The 19,062-nt window shown below is 43.0% G+C and overlaps 1 protein-coding gene across 2 annotated transcripts in view; it reads right to left on the reverse strand.

Annotated features, from left to right (window-relative positions):
- Positions 1-19,062, reverse strand: part of CEP41 (centrosomal protein 41) — a 49,155-nt gene that overhangs the window by 19,678 nt on the left and 10,415 nt on the right. Inside the window, exons 2-3 of one of the 2 annotated variants that reach the window (XM_008258191.5) lie at positions 12,827-12,890; positions 2,435-2,482 (exon numbers count right to left, since the gene is read on the reverse strand). In XM_008258191.5, the coding sequence (XP_008256413.4) occupies positions 2,435-2,482; positions 12,827-12,890 (112 nt within the window). Of the gene's footprint in view, positions 1-2,434; positions 2,483-7,275; positions 7,416-12,826; positions 12,891-19,062 lie in introns of those variants that run through there. The other variant, XR_016231045.1, reaches the window with a different exon arrangement.

The raw sequence follows: 19,062 nt of genomic DNA on the forward strand, positions 1-19,062 counted from the left end.
CTCGAGCAAAGCGATCGGTCTAGGGTGTCCTGAGACAAGGCAGTGTCTCCTCCCTTTCAACCCAAAAGAACACTTAACAACAGAACATGGGAAAAGAGAAGGAAATACCTTCCAAAATGCAATGCCAAAGCAGAATCTAAAGTAACTCTGTGAGGGAGCGTGTAAAACAAGGTGACGGGCGCCTCCGGCCTGACCACAAGGAAGCGCGCGGCCTCCTCAGAGGAGGTGAGAGAGCGCTCCTGCGGACTGTGCTCCAGGGCTACTGCTTCTGGGAGATCACCTCCACTGAAGACTTGGGTAGTCTGAAAAATTCCTGACTTGAGTTTATGAACCAATTTGAAGAAACTGGTATCTTTAAATTAATCAAATTTCACAAGTCACAAGCCTGGCCTATCTTTTAATCGCTCTTTTAAAAAGAATTTCTTAACTCTGTTTTGAGCTCCTTATTTATATCGATATGTTTAGTCCTAGTTATTGTTTATAATTTTTTTTGTAAATGACATTTTTTAAATTTAAAATTTCTCTGTATTGCTGGAATATAATCTTGATTTCTATATACTGTCATTACATCTAATCACCGGGCTCAAGTCAAATATTTCAATAGTTTTTCTGGGAATTATTTTGGGATTTTTAAAAAATTATCTTTTCTGCAAACAATCTCAGTGACTCCCCCCACCCCCACCTCCATGAACTGACAAGGCTGTGTGATACAGTTTCACAGAGACACAGCGATGGCAGCCAGCCTCTTCTTGGTCCTGAGCTCCAGAGAAAGTGTTCAACATTTTACTGTTGGTTATGATACTCATCATCGCATTTTGTGGGAGATATTTTTTATTAAGTTTTCTTTCACTCCTAGTTTCCTAAAGTGATTTTGTAAAACCATGAATGGGTGTTGAATTTTGTCATTTGTTGTTTTTTGTATCTGATGGTTTTTCCTCATATTCACATTAATGTGGTAAAATACATTCATTGATTTTTTTAAAATGTTAAAACAATATTTTATACCTCTAATAAACCTTACATTGTACTTTTAGGGAATGTCCAAAACAAAGTTTTGCCAATCTGGGGCAGAAGGGGACACTTTTATGGGACGAATTTCTGGTGAGGGCATGTGAGCTCACACTCAGCCACAAATGGATGAGAGGCGAACGAGACTCCAGTCCCACACAGCAGCAGGCCAGCAGCTTCTGCCTGCCTTGGATGAATTAAGGCTGACGACAGAGAAGCACAGGTGAGTAAAGAGAATTTTTTTTCCCTGCAGTTTGAAAACTTATTATACATCTTGTATATATCTTGTATATCTTATATATCTTGTATATATACTTATATAGTAGTATACAATGCCTAAAAGGAAAAGGGAAGCTTATTGCAACATTATACATTTTTAAATAAATGTCTATGGCACTAGCCGTTATGGTTGAACATGACAAAAAAAAAAAAAAAAAAAACAAAAAAAAACAAGCAGAGTCAGTAAAAAGCTGCCTCGAAATCTACATTTACTGTCTGGAGCTTCCCAATACTGCGGCAATTCAAAAGGGACACTATCATTTTCACTTAAAAGCTCTGCTGTGTTAAAAAGTAGTTTTGGCATATTCTGGATTTGTGATTTTCTCTTCCAAGAAGATGCATGCTACCAGAGCCAAGTTCTGAGCTGTGATCAGTCAGAGCGCCTCTGCACTACCATTAGCCAACCCTGCCCCTAACACAGGCTCTCCTACTTACGATGTGAACAGATCCATCTTAGGAAATAGCTGTTTCTATTTCTTTTTCAATTCTGGCCACAGTTTTTGGACACAGATTGAAAAATGATGATTTTGTACAAGGGCAATGCACACAATGACTAGTAGCATTTTATTTTTGCAGATTAGTTTTTTAAAAAGCATGTACAGGAAATATGATTTTTAATTAAAAGAAAACAGACTACAATGAATTGATAATGCATAATAGTGTAGGGGTAAGCTTGCTTTCTTTCTCACACCTCTAAGTCTTTCTTACGTAACTTTCTAATTTGTACTCTCAAGAATGTTATGAAGGAAAATACTATTATCCCTTTCTCAGATATAGACAAAAATAGGAAGGTAGGAGATATTAAAAGACCGTGAAAAAGGCCATGATGACAACAGTACAATGAAACTAGAAGTCTTAGCTCCTACTGCTCAACCAGAGCGCACTCCACCACCACACCTCACTCCACTTTCCAACAGCAGGCTTGCCTATGGGATGCCAGTTGGCAGAACTCACACCCACAGGCCACAGTCTTCGGAGCTGATTGGGATGGTGCCAGTGTCTTCATGTCCTGCATCTACCAGGCTCACCTGACTCCCTCCGCAGCCCTCCGTGTGTGTCGGCTGTAGAGTATGGCGGTTAGTGAAGGACTCACTTGGATAACAACTACAGAGTTCCATTTTTCCGTACCATCAATATTGTTACTCACTTTTTTTGATCTCCTCTAGCTTCTCAATGTACTTAGTCATACTGTTACCTGAAAAGAAAATAAGGATTTTTAGATCTGCAGAGAACAAGTATTCCCTAATATTTCCTGCCCCCTTTTTATAGGATTCTGGACAGTAGGTAAATGGGCCACACGTAGTAAATGGTCTTTTGGATTACACAGCATCATTAAAACATGAGGAACAGAGAGAAAGCTTTCGGTTAAATGTGTCTAAGCTGGGGTAAAATGCCCAAAAATCATTTAGAAGTCCCAGGCAATAAAATGATCATTTTATACCAATTTGTTTTTTGAGTCAACACTTTCCTGCTCCTTTTATTCCCCTGTAATCTTTTTTGTGGGGAAAATAAACAGAGGAGGGAAAAGAAAGAAGAAATGTTCCTTGAATGTCTAAAATGCGCCTCTGTGGCCACTTTAAGCAACCCTCTCCTCTCCCCTTCGTCTTTGTGGTTTCCTCCTCTTTCCTGAACTTGGTCTTCCACTCTTCGTGCTGATGTTGGAGCCTGAACCAGACCACACAGTCTGTACACTAGCATTCACTGTGCCTTTGATTTGCTGAGAAATGACAGCAGATTCCCACCCCTGCGGACAGCCCCCAGACCCCAGCCCGCAGGTTTTACAGCTTGGTTCTACAATACTAAGTTCTGGCTGAGGTGGTATGGAGAGTTTCCTTACTTTAAAACCGGGCCAGAATCATTCTGGTTTCCAAATGGATTAAATTCTAGCTCTCAAGCCAGAGCTATTATTATTATTATTATTTTTACTGGGCATACTTCAGTTTTATTCAGTTCAACATAGCGAGCTCTCTCTGGCCCCTAAAAGGTATGGCAAAAGGAAAACATTCAAAATAATTTCTCATTTCTAAAATGGAGCTTCTCACTTTTTTTTTTTTTAATTTTTTGACAGGCAGAGTGGACAGTGAGAGAGAGAAAGACAGAGAGAAAGGTCTTCCTTTGCCGTTGGTTCATCCTCCAATGGCCGCCGCGGCTGGCACGCTGTGGCCGGCGCACCGCACTGATCTGATGGCAGGAGCCAGGTACTTCTCCTGGTCTCCCATGGGGTGCAGGGCCTAAGCACTTGGGCCATCCTCCACTGCACTCGCTGGCCACAGCAGAGAGCTGGCCTGGAAGAGGGGCAACCGGGACAGAATCCGGCGCCCCGACGGGGACTAGAACCCGGTGTGCCGGCGCCGCAAGGCGGAGGATTAGCCTAGTGAGCCGCGGCGCCGGCCGCTTCTCACTTCTTAGGTCTTTAGGATTGAGTTAGATTTAGCCCCAACTTCAGATGAAGGAAATGCTTCCAGTCAATGGCAGGTACTGATGTCTCCTGGGACTGTTGAACTCCTCTTTATGCTTAGAAACAGAGAAAGCAAGTCCTTGCTCCAAAACCCAAAACACTCCTTTATTGTGAAATGTTTGCCATGAATTCATCCAAGCGACATGTTTTTATTTACTTATTTTTACACCTTAAGATGTAGATTCTCAGTATCAGGGTCAGAGAGGATTCGGCACAGTCCTAGATCCAGACCGCATCCTCCTAGAAGCTCAGAGATTAGGGCAGCAGGGCTGCTAAGACTGGAGCCTTCTCAAGAGATGCCCGGTCAGTCTCAGAAAAGGCCCGGATATCACCAAAGAACAGGATTAGATCTTCTGTGGGTTCTTCAGACTGGAAGAACAAGGTCCACCCAACCTCCAGAGCAGAAGCCACGAATCCCTGCTGAAGACACAGCCCCCTTCCCACTGCCACCCAGAACTGAGGACCCAGGGGAAGACAGCACATCATACATCCTTCAGCTCCCACAATCCCACTCCCAACACATGGTACACTGTAGCCCCGAGTCCCCGACAGCTGTGCGCTGTTGACACAGCGGTTCGTTTCTTCTGGCTAGGGAATCTTCAAGCAGTCTAGTCAGAAAATGGAGAAGCAAAAAGGATTATTGATTCCTCTGGTGACACAGCAAGTTGATGACTAAGCCAGAGTTTGCGTTCCCTACCTCCTGGCTTCTATTAGGGCTCACAAAATACCTGGCTTTTCAAGTTGTGTTGTTTTAAAAACATGATTCATCATGAGATATAGCTGTAGGAAGTGTTACTTCTTTGATAGTGACAGGTGGAGACCACCTTATGCTGCAAATTCCCTGGGAAGTATAAAACACTACATACGGCAAACAGCAGCCAACTTTATATAGCCTTTATTATTAAAACAGTACATTTCCAAATGGTAGCAGCTTCTGCTAACAAAGTGTCTCAAATTGATTTTTTTTTATTAATGATCAACATTTTCCAGAAGGTTTACCCAGCACTTCACAGGGCACGGGCAGCCCCTCCCAACAATCCTGTCATGCCTACTGCTGGCTTGTTTGTCCTACTAAAGAAGGAGGCTGAGAAACAAAACCTTTCACAGTTGTACCAATATTTGGCAAATAAAGAACAAATCCAAGAGGCTATTAATAAACAGCTCTTTTCTTTATAGACATTTGCTTCAACCAAGAATGGGGATTGGGGGTGGGGGCAGAATGAAAGATTTCTGTATTGCTTCAAGAGGAGAAATGAGATACACAACGGCTGACACTCAAATCAACAAAGAAATGCCTAAAAAATTATGTTAGTATGAAAAGTGGCATTTTACACACGGTACAGATCTTACCTAAGTGGCTTGCTTTACTGTATCTAATTGCATCTGAAAATAGTTTTACTACCTTTTAGAATAACCAGAAATGAAATCAATTATTTATAAACATGTCTTTGTTTTACACAAAAGAAAGGAGTCTAAAAGGCCATCAGAGAACTAATTTTGAAAACAAAAAATGAGGGGAAGGTATGTGGTCTAGTGGTGAAATTGCAAGATGCCCACATCTCATACTGGTTTAATTCCTGGCTCCAGCTCCTGACCCAGTTTTCTGCTAACGCAGACTCTGGGAGGCAGCAGGTGACATCTCAAATGATTAGAGTCCTACCACCTACATGGGGGATTCGGTTTGAGTTCTTGGCTCCTAGCTTCAACATGGCCAAGCCCAGTCATTGCAGGCATTTGGGGAGTGAACCAGGACATGGGGACTTGCTGTCTTCATCTCCTTTTCCCTTTCTGCCTATCAACTAAAAAAAAAAAAAAAAAAAAAAAAAAAATTGAAATTATACATTACTGCCAGATATTTTTTTCTAGATAAGGCTTTCATGAAATGAAAAACAGGAATGAGAGTTTGGCCTAGTGCTTGGTTGGGACACCTGTGTCCCACACTGGAAGGCTTGGGTTCAATGGTTGCCTCTGGCTCCTGATTCCAGCTACCTGCTAAAGCATATCCCGGGAGGCAGCAGCTGCTAGCTCAGGCAGCGGGTTCTCTGGCCCCACATAGGAAACCTGGATTGAGTTCCTGGCTCCTGGCTTTAGCCTGACCCAGTCTTGCAACCATTTGGAGAGTGAACTAGCAGATGGGTATCCTCTCTGTCTCCCTGCCTCTCAAATATATAAATTAAAGAAAAACCAACCAACCAACCAACCATTGTTTATGGACTAAAATCCAAGCTCCTTGCTGTATCACTAAAAGCACCAACAACTTACCTACCTCTTCAATATTGCCTTAATTACTACATCTGACAAACCCTCTGTTAGCTGTGGGCTCTCTATCACCTTGTCAGCTCACCCAGCAGGAAGTGACCTTTTCCACCTCTGAACTTCTATAGCACTGAGCAGACACTCAGGGCATTTATCACTAAATACAGATACAGTCTGTCTTCTCTATTTTATTGGATGGAAAGCTCAAGATACACACACACACACTTTATTCCTTTCATTGTCTAACATAGGAGACACTCAAAAAATATTTAAATCAAATACACTATGAAGATCTATCTGAAAAATCTTTATGAGTTATTTTATAATGTAAATAATCATATATCAATTTGGTCTGAGTTCTTTGGCACACTTGGTTTTCTTTAAACTATGCACAACTCGGTTTATATACAGTAGATTTTATATACTATCTACGTGATCTATATTTTTTCAGAACTCAGGTAATGTAGAAATGTATAAGGTGGTGTTTAGCTTTTATTTGTTTAGAACCATCATTGCAATGAAAGATGTACAACAAAAGTTGCAATTAAAATCAAGAGAAATAAACAACTCAACTGTAGCAATAGTGCTGTGCAAAGACATAGTACAACTGATTAACTGAGTGAGTCATTCATTAGGTTTTTCCATTGTTTTCCTATACTTCAATAACATTATCTGTACTGAGCCAGTGAGGAAAGCAAGTGATTTTGAGCAGCGGTAATCTAAAGTGGGTAAGATTTATAAGGCACGAACTCAGTTGCTAAGCGACAACTCCATGGCTTTATTTTTCTTTAATATTTTCCTCCTCCACAGAGAAGTTCTTTTGGCTGGAAGGAGCAGAAAGCGTGAAAAGAGGCACAGTGGTCCTTTGTTAACCTCAGCAAGTTAAACGTGTACATAGTGCCTTCTGGCTTGAGAGAGCTTTTCACGTACATTTCTTCCTTTGACGTAAGAAACAGGATTAAAGACCAAATGAAAATGAAGAGTCCCTAGTCTGAAATGAGTTCGAGCGCTTAAGATCAAGGCTTTTAGTGAATATTCACGAAACAGAAAGACTAATGAGGAAAAAAGGAAATGACTAGTCTGTGTAGTGATAACAGAAGGAAGGCCAATTTTACAAAACTGAAAATAAGGCTGAGTGGGAAAAGTCCACAGGAGTTTTGGAAGCCTGAAACACTCTGACATGAGGTTGACTCTGGATTGAAGCGAGGCAACAACGCAGTCTGAGTGTGAGGGTGAGCAGGGGCAGCCTAGGGCCCGGGAAGTGTCCCCCGATGGGCCTGCACGGCTGCACGACAGAAACTCAGGGGGCGCTCGAGAAGACACAAGGACCCGCCAGGGATTTCACCAGGAGCATAATCCACTCATGGCACAGTCTGGCAATGCCGGAGAGCCGGTAAGACACACACTCAGGCACCTATGAAACAAAAGAAATATTGGAAGTTCAAATAATTCTGAGATTTCTAGCCACGGCTATACATCAGTGCTCAGGCTTCAGTGAGAAGCTGCGTATACAAACAAAAAATAATCTTTACCCAGGAGGAAGCTCTCGGTCTCTGAAAAAATTCAGTAGAAGATGATTTGGGGGAAGACGGGAGATTTCTGGTGGCTAACTCTGAATTGCTTGCTGTTTGTAAGAAAAGATTAAAGACCCATCTATTTAGCCTAGAAATGAGAATTGCCCGCTCAATCCTGTGCCTGTTTCCACTGCTTTGATTGAAGACGTTAAAAACACACCACAGATGGAAACTCCCTCCTCTTGCTTGGTCTATAAGGTGCCTCTTGTTTTTTCTTAAGCAGGATGCGCACCCTTTTCACCTCATGGCATACATGGAAATGTGGCACACAGAGAAATGATAATATTTGCACTAAGTGCTGGGTTTGGACAGCCCTCAGGCTCTGCTGGCTACCACAGGGTTGCAGGGATCTGTGTCTCCACATATAACCCATAATCCTGCATATTAGGTGGAAAACGTCTCTACATATATAGAAAGGTAAGTCATACGCACATACAAAATACACAGAAACAGAAATGTTAAGGTATCTTCCCTAAGTGGACCTTAATTTCAAATTTGAAACCACAAAAAATTTGAGCACTGTAATATTTCTTGCCCACACTGACTTAAACATACTTTGAGCTTTAACAAGGAGGCATACTTTGGTTCTATCAAAAGCTATTACAAAACTGGTGTGGAGACTTCTCCCAGGAAGACAGGGTGGACGTACTCTTCCTCTGCTCCTCCAGGTAAGTACAATCAAAACCCTGGACAACCCACAAAATGGGAAAAAATTTTGCAAATCATATTTCTGGTAAGAGTCTAGTACTTAGAATATATAAAAGAATTCTTATAAGTCCACAACAAGAAGTCAAATATTGCAGTTTGAAAATGGGCAAACGATTTGAATAGACATTTCTCCACAGGAGATATACAACTGCCAATAAACACATAACAGGGTGCTCAACATCATTAGTCACCAGAAACATGCAAATTAAAACCACAATGAGATACCACTTCACGCCCACAGTAATGGCTATAATCAAAATGATGGACAATAACAAGCATTGTCAAGGATGTGGAGAAAATAGAACCCTCCCACACTGCTGGTGGGAATGCAAAGTGGAGTGGCTGCTTTGGCAAACAGTTTGGCAGTTCTTCAAAAAAATTACACACAGTTACATTATGACCAGCAATTTAATTCCTGGGTATATACCCAAGAGAACTAAAAGCACACGGTCACATAAAAACTTGTGCACACTGATGTTCACAGTAGCACTATGGCCAGGAAGTATACACAATCCAAATGTGTGTATCAATTGATGAGAGGATAAACAAAACGTGGACTGGCTATACAACAGAATATTATTTGGTAATAAAAAGGAATGAAGTACTGACACATGGTACGATATAGGCCAACCTTAAGACATTACACTAAGTTGAAAAAGCCAGTCACAAAAGGCTACATATTGTATGATTCCATTACATGAACTGTTCAGAATAGGCAATGCCACAGAAACAGAAAGCAGATTACTGGTTACTCAAACGTGGTAAAAATGTCAACTTTCCCCAAGTCGATAAACAGGCTTAGTCCAACTCCTACAGAAAGTTCAGTAATGGTTTTGTAAATGTAATTAAAGCTATTCTAAAATTCATGTGAAAGAGCAAAGGAATTAGAATACTAAATTAAGTCTGTAAAGAAAAAAGTACGAACAATTAGCCTAACTAGTTTTAAGTATCCAATTTACCATATGGCTATGGTAATCAGGACTGGGCGGCAATGGCAGAAGAACAGACACATAGATTAAAGGAAGAGAATGAAAATCCAAAGCTTGGGCCACATAAATACGCCCAACTGACTTTGACAAAATACTCATTCAAGGGAGGTAAGTAACCCCACTTAAGAAATGGTGCTAGATGCACAGGTAGCCATAGCAGAAAGTTATGACCTAAATCACACATTCCCGACGTAAAAATTATGTCAGAACGTATCCTTGCCTTAAATGTAACCTAAAACTGTAAAATGTTTAGAAAAAACATGATAGAAAAAAAATAATTGGGCTCTAGGTGAGGCAGAGTTCGGCAACTTGACAGAAAAATCATGATCTATAAAAGGAAAAACTGATAAAATGGGCTTCATCAAAATAAAAAGACAAGTGACAGACTGGGAGAAAATATCTGCCAACTACATATGTGACAAAGGACAAGAAGCTAGAATATATAAGGAAATCTTAAAAAACCCAACAGTGAAAAAGCAACAGTCCAATTAGAACGCAGGCAAAAGACATGGGAGGACATCTCATGGCAGAAGACATACAGAAAACAAATAAGCACATGAACAGATGCACATTAACTAGCAGGGAAATTCAAACTGCAACCTGGTGATACCACACACCTATTAGACGGCTGAAATGACAACAGGTAACAATAAATGCTGGTGAGGACAGGGGGAAAATGGGTCTGTCATCCATTGCTGGTGGGAATGTAAAGTGGTACAGCCACTCTGGGAAAACTGTTTGTTTTTTGAATAACACACACACACACACACACACACAGCAATTACCATACAGTCCAGCAATTGCACTCCCAACATTCATTCCAGGGAAATGAAGGTTTAAGCTGACACAAAAGTTCACAGCACTTTTATTTCTAACAACCAAAAAATTAGGCTGAGTGAAAAAAGTCAACCCAAAAGGTTGCATACATTTTCTTCCATTTATATAGCATTTGTGAAATGACAAATTATGAAAATGGAGAGCAGATTAGTGGTTTTGGAGAGGTTAGGGAGGAGGTGGGAGTGGACAGTGGCTGTGGCTATGAAGGGGCAACAGGACAACTTCTTGTGCTACTAGAAACTTTGTGTTTTGACTGTACATGCCACTGTCAACAGCAGGGCTGTGTGAGTGCAGTACAGTTTGTAAGATGTTATCACTGTGGGACATGGGGTAAAAGGGTACATGGACACTCTCTGTAGTCTCTTACAAAACACAAATGAATCTAAATTATGCCAAAATAAAAAGTGTAACACCAGTAACAACAAAAACTATTTTAAAATTCTCAGAATATAAAAGGATATAGGGGACTGGTGCTGTGGCACTAGCATCCCATATGGGCACCAGTTCAAGTCCCAGCTGCCCCACTTCTGATCCAGCTCCCTAATGGCCTGAGAAAGCAGAAGATGGCCCTGCACTCATGTGGGTGACCCAGAAGAAGCTCCTGGATCCCGGCTTCAGATCCGCCCAGCTCTGGCTATTGCAGCCATTTGGGGAGTGAACCAGCAAATGGAAGACCTAACTCTGCCTCTCAAATAAATAAATAAATCTTAAAAAAAAAAGATATCAATATTTAACATGCATTATAAAAAGCATATTTAAGCATTTCAATATAAAAAAATTGAAATCAATTTCAGACACCACTGTTGAGTCAGTTTGGTTAAGAATTGCAGGATTGGAAAAGGGAGTTCACAATCACAAATTATAATTCAATTTTTAGGAAAAAAAGCTACAAAAGTGTTGACAAATCTACATATACTTGAAATAAACCTCATCTCAAAAATTTTAATTTTACAAAGAATAGATTATAAAAGAAATTTATTCATTTATGGTGGTCTTTAAAATCAAATCTGGACTCGGAAAATCCATGGCACTTTCCACCTGGGTGTGTACCTCAAAGGTATTTTCAGAAGGGTTGGTCGAGTTGTAATTAATGGGTATGGCGAGGGAAATGCAGATAGCACAGACCACGAGACAGTTCGCTACATGTGGTGGAAATCTCCAGTATCGACTTCCTCATTCTGCATACGATCCTACTTTTATTTTCTTTATGAAACTTTGAATAAATCACAAAATCTCTGTGCTACAATTTCCTCCTTCTCTAAATAAGAGATAATATTCTTCACCTGCCCATCAAACAGGATATTTGCAAGGAAAAATATCTGTGTGGCATGGAAATGGTTGAAAGAAAGGTACTAAGAAACAGAATTTGAAAACGTAGTGCATTTAAAACATTCCATTAAGCTTATTTTATACGAGGAAACATGTATAATGGAAGAAACATGTATAATGGAAGATAATGATTCTGAAGGAGAATGGAGAAAGTCAAAGACGAAATAAACCAGGTGATTGAAACAAAGTCAACATCCACCCTGAGCTTTTCTCATTGTCTTGAGACTGCTGGTGGAAGATTCAGCGTTGCTAAAGACTGACGGTACCCAATCCACTAGCAAAGCCGTCTTAATCAGGTGGATTTTCTCAGCAGGCTTTAAAAGATTGGGAAAAAAAATAAACAAATAAACAACCAAAACCTCACAAGACTGCAAATCCACTAGGATCTGGGCAGCAGTCCTTATCACGATGCTGGAAAACGTGAGATACATAGAGAGCAGCAATGCTCTCTCAAATTGCATTTTACCTGCACTGCAGTACTAATTAAATTTTGTCCGGTATTTTAGTTTCTCATTCAAGTCTGTCTACGTCCACTTGACTCTAAGCTCTCTGCAGAAGCCACAACTCACACTCGTCTTTAAATCCCATGTAGCCCATAACTCGCAGGTAGTCAGCACTCTGCAAACACAGAACTGAACACAGAGGCACAGGGCTGATCTATTACTGCCAATTTAAAGGAATATACACGAGGTGGTCCAAAACAGAGGCTGACCTCCTGATATTTGCTTAGCTTCAGCCGTGGGACTTATGGAACAATGGTTCAATTTCTAGAATTTCATTTTCTCAATTTATACTTGTATTGCTTTTTTTTTTTTTAAAGTATTTTTATTTGGAAGTCAGAGCTACAGACAGAGGGTTGAGAGAGAAAGAGAGGGAGAGGCAATATGAGAGAGAGCTAGGTCTTCTGTCTACTGGTTTATCCCCCAGATGGCTGCAACAGCTGGGGCTGAGCCAGGCTAAGGCCAAGAGCTACTTTGGGGTCTCCCATGTGGTGGCAGGGGCCCAAGCACTTTGGCCATCTTCTGCTGCTTTTTCGAGGCCATTAGCAGAGAGCTGGATTGGAAGTGGTGCAGCTGGGACTTGAATAGGCACCCATATGGGTTGCCAGGGTCACAGGTGGTGGCTTTACCTGCTATGCCATAATGCTAGACCCTATACTTGTATTTCTCACGTGGTAAGGAATAATAAGCTACATTGTGTGAATGTAATCTTTTACTGATAATTTGAAAAACAGCTTTCAACGATAAATCCTGAGCCCAGAGAGACACAAACCGAGATAGTGAGAAACTTCTAGCTGTGATTTATACCAGGTATGACGAGCTGCATCCTGTTAATAATTAGCTATTGAACTTTTCTGTAAAGTTCTACTTTTTTAAATCTTTACTCACCGGTGTCCAGCCTTGACTTGACATGCTGGTACCTTGGGTTCTGTGGTATCCTCTTGGTCAAATACTAAAAAGTAGGAAAATTGACAATCAGTGAGGTTAATGTAAGGATAAAGGTGGCAAAGTCAGGGAAGAATCAGATAATGAATAAAGGCAACAGGGAACAGTGTTTGGCCTGGACGTTAAGACACCTGCATCCTATATTGGAATGCCAGGGTTCAACTTCAGCTCCAGCTCCTGACTCCAGGTTCCTGCCAATGTGGACCTTGGCAGGGGGAAGGGAAGTAGTAAGTAACATCCCAGGAGACTGGAGCCCTGCCAACCGTGTGGGAGACTCAGATGGAGTTCCCAGGAGGAATGAACCAACAGATAGGAACATTTTTCAGTCTCTCACTCAGATAAATACAAATGGAAGAAATGCTAAAATTTTGTAGAATGTAAAGGCAGCAGGAGCGCTGCAGGTTCAACTACGCCTTCAACACAGGGCTTGTCACTGCAGTCTCCTCGGGTGCAGGGAGCTAATCTCGTTTCAGTCAAAACACTTCTATCTTCTGTCTAAATCATCTCAGAGCACTATGTGATTAGGGAAATAAATCTAAAAGTTATTCCTTCCATTAAGCAAAAATCAGGCTCCCTCCAATTTTCCATTCAGTCTATCACTGCAACCCAGATTAAGTCATCCATCTCTGCTTTCAAGAATCTGTTAAAATCACAGAAGGCAGCAATATCAACCCTCTCTTTGTTGCTCTGTATGTGAGGGGCTCTGGGCCAGCTCCTCCAGAAACTTCCAGGACTTGATTCACGTCTCCCCTGAAGTTTGCAAGGGGCATCCAGACCTGAGCACGGGGCCCCGGGTGTTGTCAGACAGGGCCCGGCCTGGCAGGCTGTCCTGCCACCTCTCGGGAGTCAGCTCCGCAGACACCGCTGCCTTGGCTTCCACTCTTGTGGCCGTGGAGGCTCACTCATGCTCAGGGGACGTTTGTGGTCAGCGAAACCGTCTACGTCAGATCTCGCCCGTGCTGGACTCTGGTAGTGAACTCTGAATCCAAGCACAAGACATCGACCCACGTTAAATTCCAGCGGCCAGTGAGAAAGCCATTAAGTGAGGGCAGGCTAAAGAATCAAGACGTTGGAAAACTGAACTTTCTTCTGTAGGCTTTTTCCTGGTTTATGAGTATGGAAACCCTATGTTCGGCAATAGGTAGCTGTGGAATCGGAAATTAAAATGGGTAATAAGGTTCTGGCTTCAAATTCTGCCCCTCTCCCAGACTCCCATGCTCAGGCTGCTGGGAGTCTCTGTACTGTGCCACCACTCGGGTCTCCAGCCTTGGCACTTGTCTGACTTGAATGTCTTTTCCTCAACCTGGCTTTAGGCAAAAGTTGTTTTCTCTGAAGAGCTGTCCAGGGCAGAACTAGGCACTTTCTCCTTGGCTTTCAGAGGGCCAACACCTCGTACCAGTGTTTGCACCTCCATTTTCTTCTCTGGCCTAGGGTTTTCTTGAGGGTAGGGACAATGACATATTCATAGTGCATCTGCCCACGGCTTCATTCATGGTGGGTACATTCACTGATATTCGGTCACTAAGTGAAACTCTAGAAGGAGCACTGTATTATGCTCTCCTTCAAAGAGGACACCAACTCACAAAATCACATCACTCGCCTTTGAAAACCTGGCTATGTCCTATTTGTTTACATACAAAAATACCTTTTCAAATGGCCCATAAAGCATCAAAACAATATAGTATATTTTAATATCTTACAAAATATCTGTTGGTCAGAAATTCGGATTCAAGAGTTCATGGAGGGCCAGCGCCACAGCTCACTAGGTTAATCCTGCACCTGCGGCGCCGGCACTCTGAGTTCTAGTCCCGGTTGGGGCGCTGGATTCTGTTCTGGTTGCTCCTCTTCCAGTCCAGCTCTCTGCTGTGGCCCGGGAAGGCAGTGGAGGATGGCCCAAGTACTTGGGCCCTGTACCCGCATAGGAGGCCAGGAGGAAGCACCTGGCTCCTGGCTTCGGATCGGCATAGCTCCAGCAGTAGCGGCCATTTGGGGAGTGAACCAATGGAAGGAAGACCTTTCGACCTTTCTCTCTGTCTCTCTCTCACTGTCTAACTCTGCCTGTCGAAAAAAAAAAAAAAAAAAAAGAGTTCATGGAGAATTTTTTTAGAACTGGTAGCACCTACAGAGAGGTAGCAGTTTTTAATTTTGCCAAGTAAGGACATAAACAGCCAAAACAAAGCAGAATTTGGTGACTACTATCTGCTGTCTCAATAGCTAAAAGGTAAGAAAGAAAAAATAAATCTCAGAGTAAAAAATGTTAGTCTTTTAATGTTATTTAAAAACTGCATTTCATTGTTTCTCACTTCATGCCAGTCCAGTAAAGTCTGCACCAGGAATGCGTGGCATTGGTCCTCAGGTGGTAGCTAGCACCACAGAGCTTTTTCTCCTGAGAGAAAGGTTGAAAAGCTCGTTTCTCCAAATGATCCACAACACAGAATGACAATAACACCAATTCCTATTTCTTCTCTAGATGAAGATGGAACAGGAAAACACAGAAAGACTGAAAACAGAGACCTTAACATAAGTTCCTAGAGGGAGACAATATCACAATGAAATGAAACGGGGAAAAGATGTCCTTGGTAAACTGAGTCAAGGAAAGCTAATACTAGACTTTCATTATCCCAGGTTGAGAGAATTTTTTTGCACTGTATTTTATCATTTCTATGCTCTACTTCCTGTTTTTCCCTTTGTTTTGCTTTTCCTACTAGTTTCCTAGCAAAGCTTTCTTTTTGAAAAATTCCAGGCCAGTCTCTGCTGAACCAAGGGGATTTGTCCATACCTAAGCCAAAATAGCTGAGAAGTGAGGGTGTCCCTGGGGACCAGGTGTGGTGGCGGCAGAATGATGAGGGGAGAGACTGTGGCCAGCTGCAGCCGCTGAGCCCTTCCCGCCCCCGGTTTTCCCTTACATGGACTAATGAGAAATCCATATGCTGCAGGAGAAAAATGTAGGGTTTCTTTTCCACGTCCCCATTTTAGTCCAACTTCTGCGTTCCTGACTTTCTACTGTTAACCACAGCATGAAACTCTGTGTGCTCCGCCGCCAGCAGAGTACCACAGATTTTATGGAAAGGCTGTACTTTTTCTCTAAAATTCTCGCTTTTGGGGTAACCGCTTCTTGACCTACTGACCAACTGGCCTTCTTTCAATGACATCAACAGGATGGAATGGTGGAAAGTGAAAGAGCTGAGCAAGGAAGCCGTTCCAAGGACGACGATCCGTTTGTTCAGCACCGAATGAACAGGAACCATTCATTCAGACCACACTGACTGCGCGCCTACTGGGAGCAGAACCAGGGCAGAGGAGTCGGCGGTAAAGAGCATGCTCCTTGCCACCTGGCTCTCTCTGACTGCCAGACTGCACGAGGGATGTGGAGAGGGAAGTAGGGGTGGCAACAGGAGCCCCTAGGATTGCCACCTACTCCTGACTAGGAGTGAGAAACCATTTCCCAAAGGATGGCTTCTGCGCTGAATCCGGGGGGCCAAGAAGGTGCATCGAGTGAAAGGAGCCATGGTTCGGAGCTACAGGCCTGGCAATGCAGGGACGTGTTTAGAAACCTGAATTTTATCTCAAATAGGTGCAGCTTTGCTCCTTTGGTCCCCGGGAACATCTGTCAGTGTCTGGAAACATTTTTTATGGCACAGCTGGGCGGTGGTGGAAGGTACTACTGGTGTCTCATGGGTAGAGGCAAGGGAAGCTGCTAGACATCCTGAAATGAAGGAACAGCCCCCATGCCAGAGAACTGGTTGGCTTAACCGTCAGTAGCGCTCAAGTTGAGAAACCCTGGAGAAGATGCTGGGAAGTTACGGGAGGTTTAGGGAGGAGTGATAAGACTACATTTCTGTTCTAGAAAGAACACCCTGGTGGCAATATGGAGAATGTGACAGTTGTCAAGATGGGAGGCACGAGAATCTGTTAAGAGGCTGTTGTGCTAAGAACAAGGAAGTGGCAGTAGAGATGAAGAGAAAGGGAGTGTGAAGACAGTTTTAAAATGTAAAATCAGTGTGATTCAAAACTGTAACGAGAGAAGGGCAGTGATACCATCCCACAAAAAGGGGAGTTAAGGAGGCAGCACGTTGAAAGAGACGAGGTGTTGAGTACTAGATATGTGTGGATGCTCCAAACAGCAATGTCCACTTGGCTATTTGGATCTGGAGATCAGGAGAGAAAGATGGCATAAAAAAAAAAAAAAGGATTTGGGAGCCTTCAACATATAGGCAGCAGATGAAGCCTCAGAATGGCTGAAGTCACCCTAGGAGAGAGGCCTGAGTAGGAAGAAAAACGCCAACATTTAAGGTCAGATAGGGAAGAGGCACCTTGGTTGAGATTCAGAAAAGGCCATGGGAAATTGGGTGATGACAATTAAAGAAGAATTTTAGGGGGCTGGTATTGTGGCATAGTGGGTAAAGCTGCTGCCTGTGACACCAGCATCCTATATGGATGCCAGTTTGAGTCCCAGCTGCTTCTCTTCCGATCCAGCTCTCTGCTATGGCCTGGGAAAGCAGCAGATGATGGCCCAAGTATTTGGGCTCCTGCCACCCAAATGGGAGACCCAGATGAAGCTCCTGACTTCAGCCTGGCCCAGCACTGGGAGTTGCAGCCATCTTGGTAGTGAATGGAAAATATCTCTGTCTGTCTCTCCAACTCTTTTTTTTATTTAATTTATTAATTTATTTCAAAGTCAGAGTTACACAGAGAGAGAAGGAGAGGCAGAGAGAGAGAGGTCTTCCATCTGCTGCTTCACTTCCCAATTGGCCTCAACGGCCGGAACTGTGTCGATCCGGGGGCCCAAGGACTTAGGCCATCTTCTACTGCTTTCCCAGGCCATAGCAGAGAGCTGGATAGGAAGAGGAGCAGCCGGGACTCGAACCGGCGCCCATATGGCATGCTGGCACTGCAAGTGGCATCTCTACCTGCTATGTCACAGCACCAGCCCCTCTCAGCTCACTAGGCTAATCCTCTGCCTGCGGCGCCAGCAGCCAGGTTCTAGTCCTGGTTGGGGCACCAGATTCTGTCCCAGTTGCTCCTCTTCCAGTCCAGCTCTCTGCTGTGGCCCGGGAAGGCAGTGGAGGATGGCCCAAGTGCTTGGGCCCTGCACCCGCATGGGAGACCAGGAGGAAGCACCTGGCTCCTGGCTTCGGATAGGTGCAGTGTGCCGGCTGGCCAGCCGCAGGGGCCATTTTGGGGGGTGAACCAATGGAAGGAAGACTTTTCTCTCTGTCTCTCTCTCTCTCACTGTCTAACTCTGCATGTCAAAACAAAACAAAAAAGAATTTTAGGAAGACAGAAGAGGTCAACATGAACAACACTGTCCAAGCAGAACAAGAGGTAAAGCATGAACAAGCCAACAGGCGAAGAGGAGAAAAATGGGAAAGTGAATTTGGATTTAGCAAACCAGGATGCTTTTGACAGTACTGTTGAAGCAGTTATAGTAACTGACAGGGACAGAGGCTACAACATCACATGCATAGGAGAGGAAGGAGAGAGAGGATAGCAGTAGATAGATAAATGGTCCTTTTCTTTATTTCATCAAGAGAGTTACTAAGGGATAATCTTTGTTGTTGTTTTAGGGAAGAAAATATGAGGGTGTTTATAGGCTAACAGGTAAGATAAAAGAGGTAAAATGGGGCAGGAGGGTGTAGAAACAGTGGGCAAGGATAAAGCCTACAGCCTATAGGTAGAAGGGTCCACAGGAGATCAGCTGGAGAAAGCTCATGTTTGTGGTATCATCACAGGTTCTTTGAGAACAAACAAAAATGTTCAAGGCCCTTTAAGGGCTTACATCTCTAGCAAGAATCAAGACACTGCCCTCTGTCCACTCACCCTATCTCAGCTACTTAACTTCTTCTTCTTCCTTTTTTTTTTTTTTTTTGAGTTTTTAAAGGAAATTTTATTTGTTTGGGTGAGCTACTTAACTTCAATTTGACTTCCAAATCCCAGCACAAACACATCTTCCAGGAACACTCTCCTGAATGCACTCCTCAAATGGAAATCTCTTCCCCTCCTGGATCTTCACAACTCTTTGTATCATTCACATTTCTCACCCCTCAGCACGTGGGAGATTGTCTGACTTGCTACCACGCCTTGTTCTAGTGAGAGAGCAATAGGGTCACGCAGCATTGACAGAAAGGGCTCCAGGAGTCTGGAAGCAGGTGAGGGCTCAGGCACTGGAGGTGGCAACA

This window comes from Oryctolagus cuniculus, chromosome 3 (genome assembly GCF_051225735.1).
Source record: "Oryctolagus cuniculus isolate XC-2025 breed Fujian yellow rabbit chromosome 3, ASM5122573v1, whole genome shotgun sequence".
NCBI lineage: Eukaryota > Metazoa > Chordata > Mammalia > Lagomorpha > Leporidae > Oryctolagus > Oryctolagus cuniculus.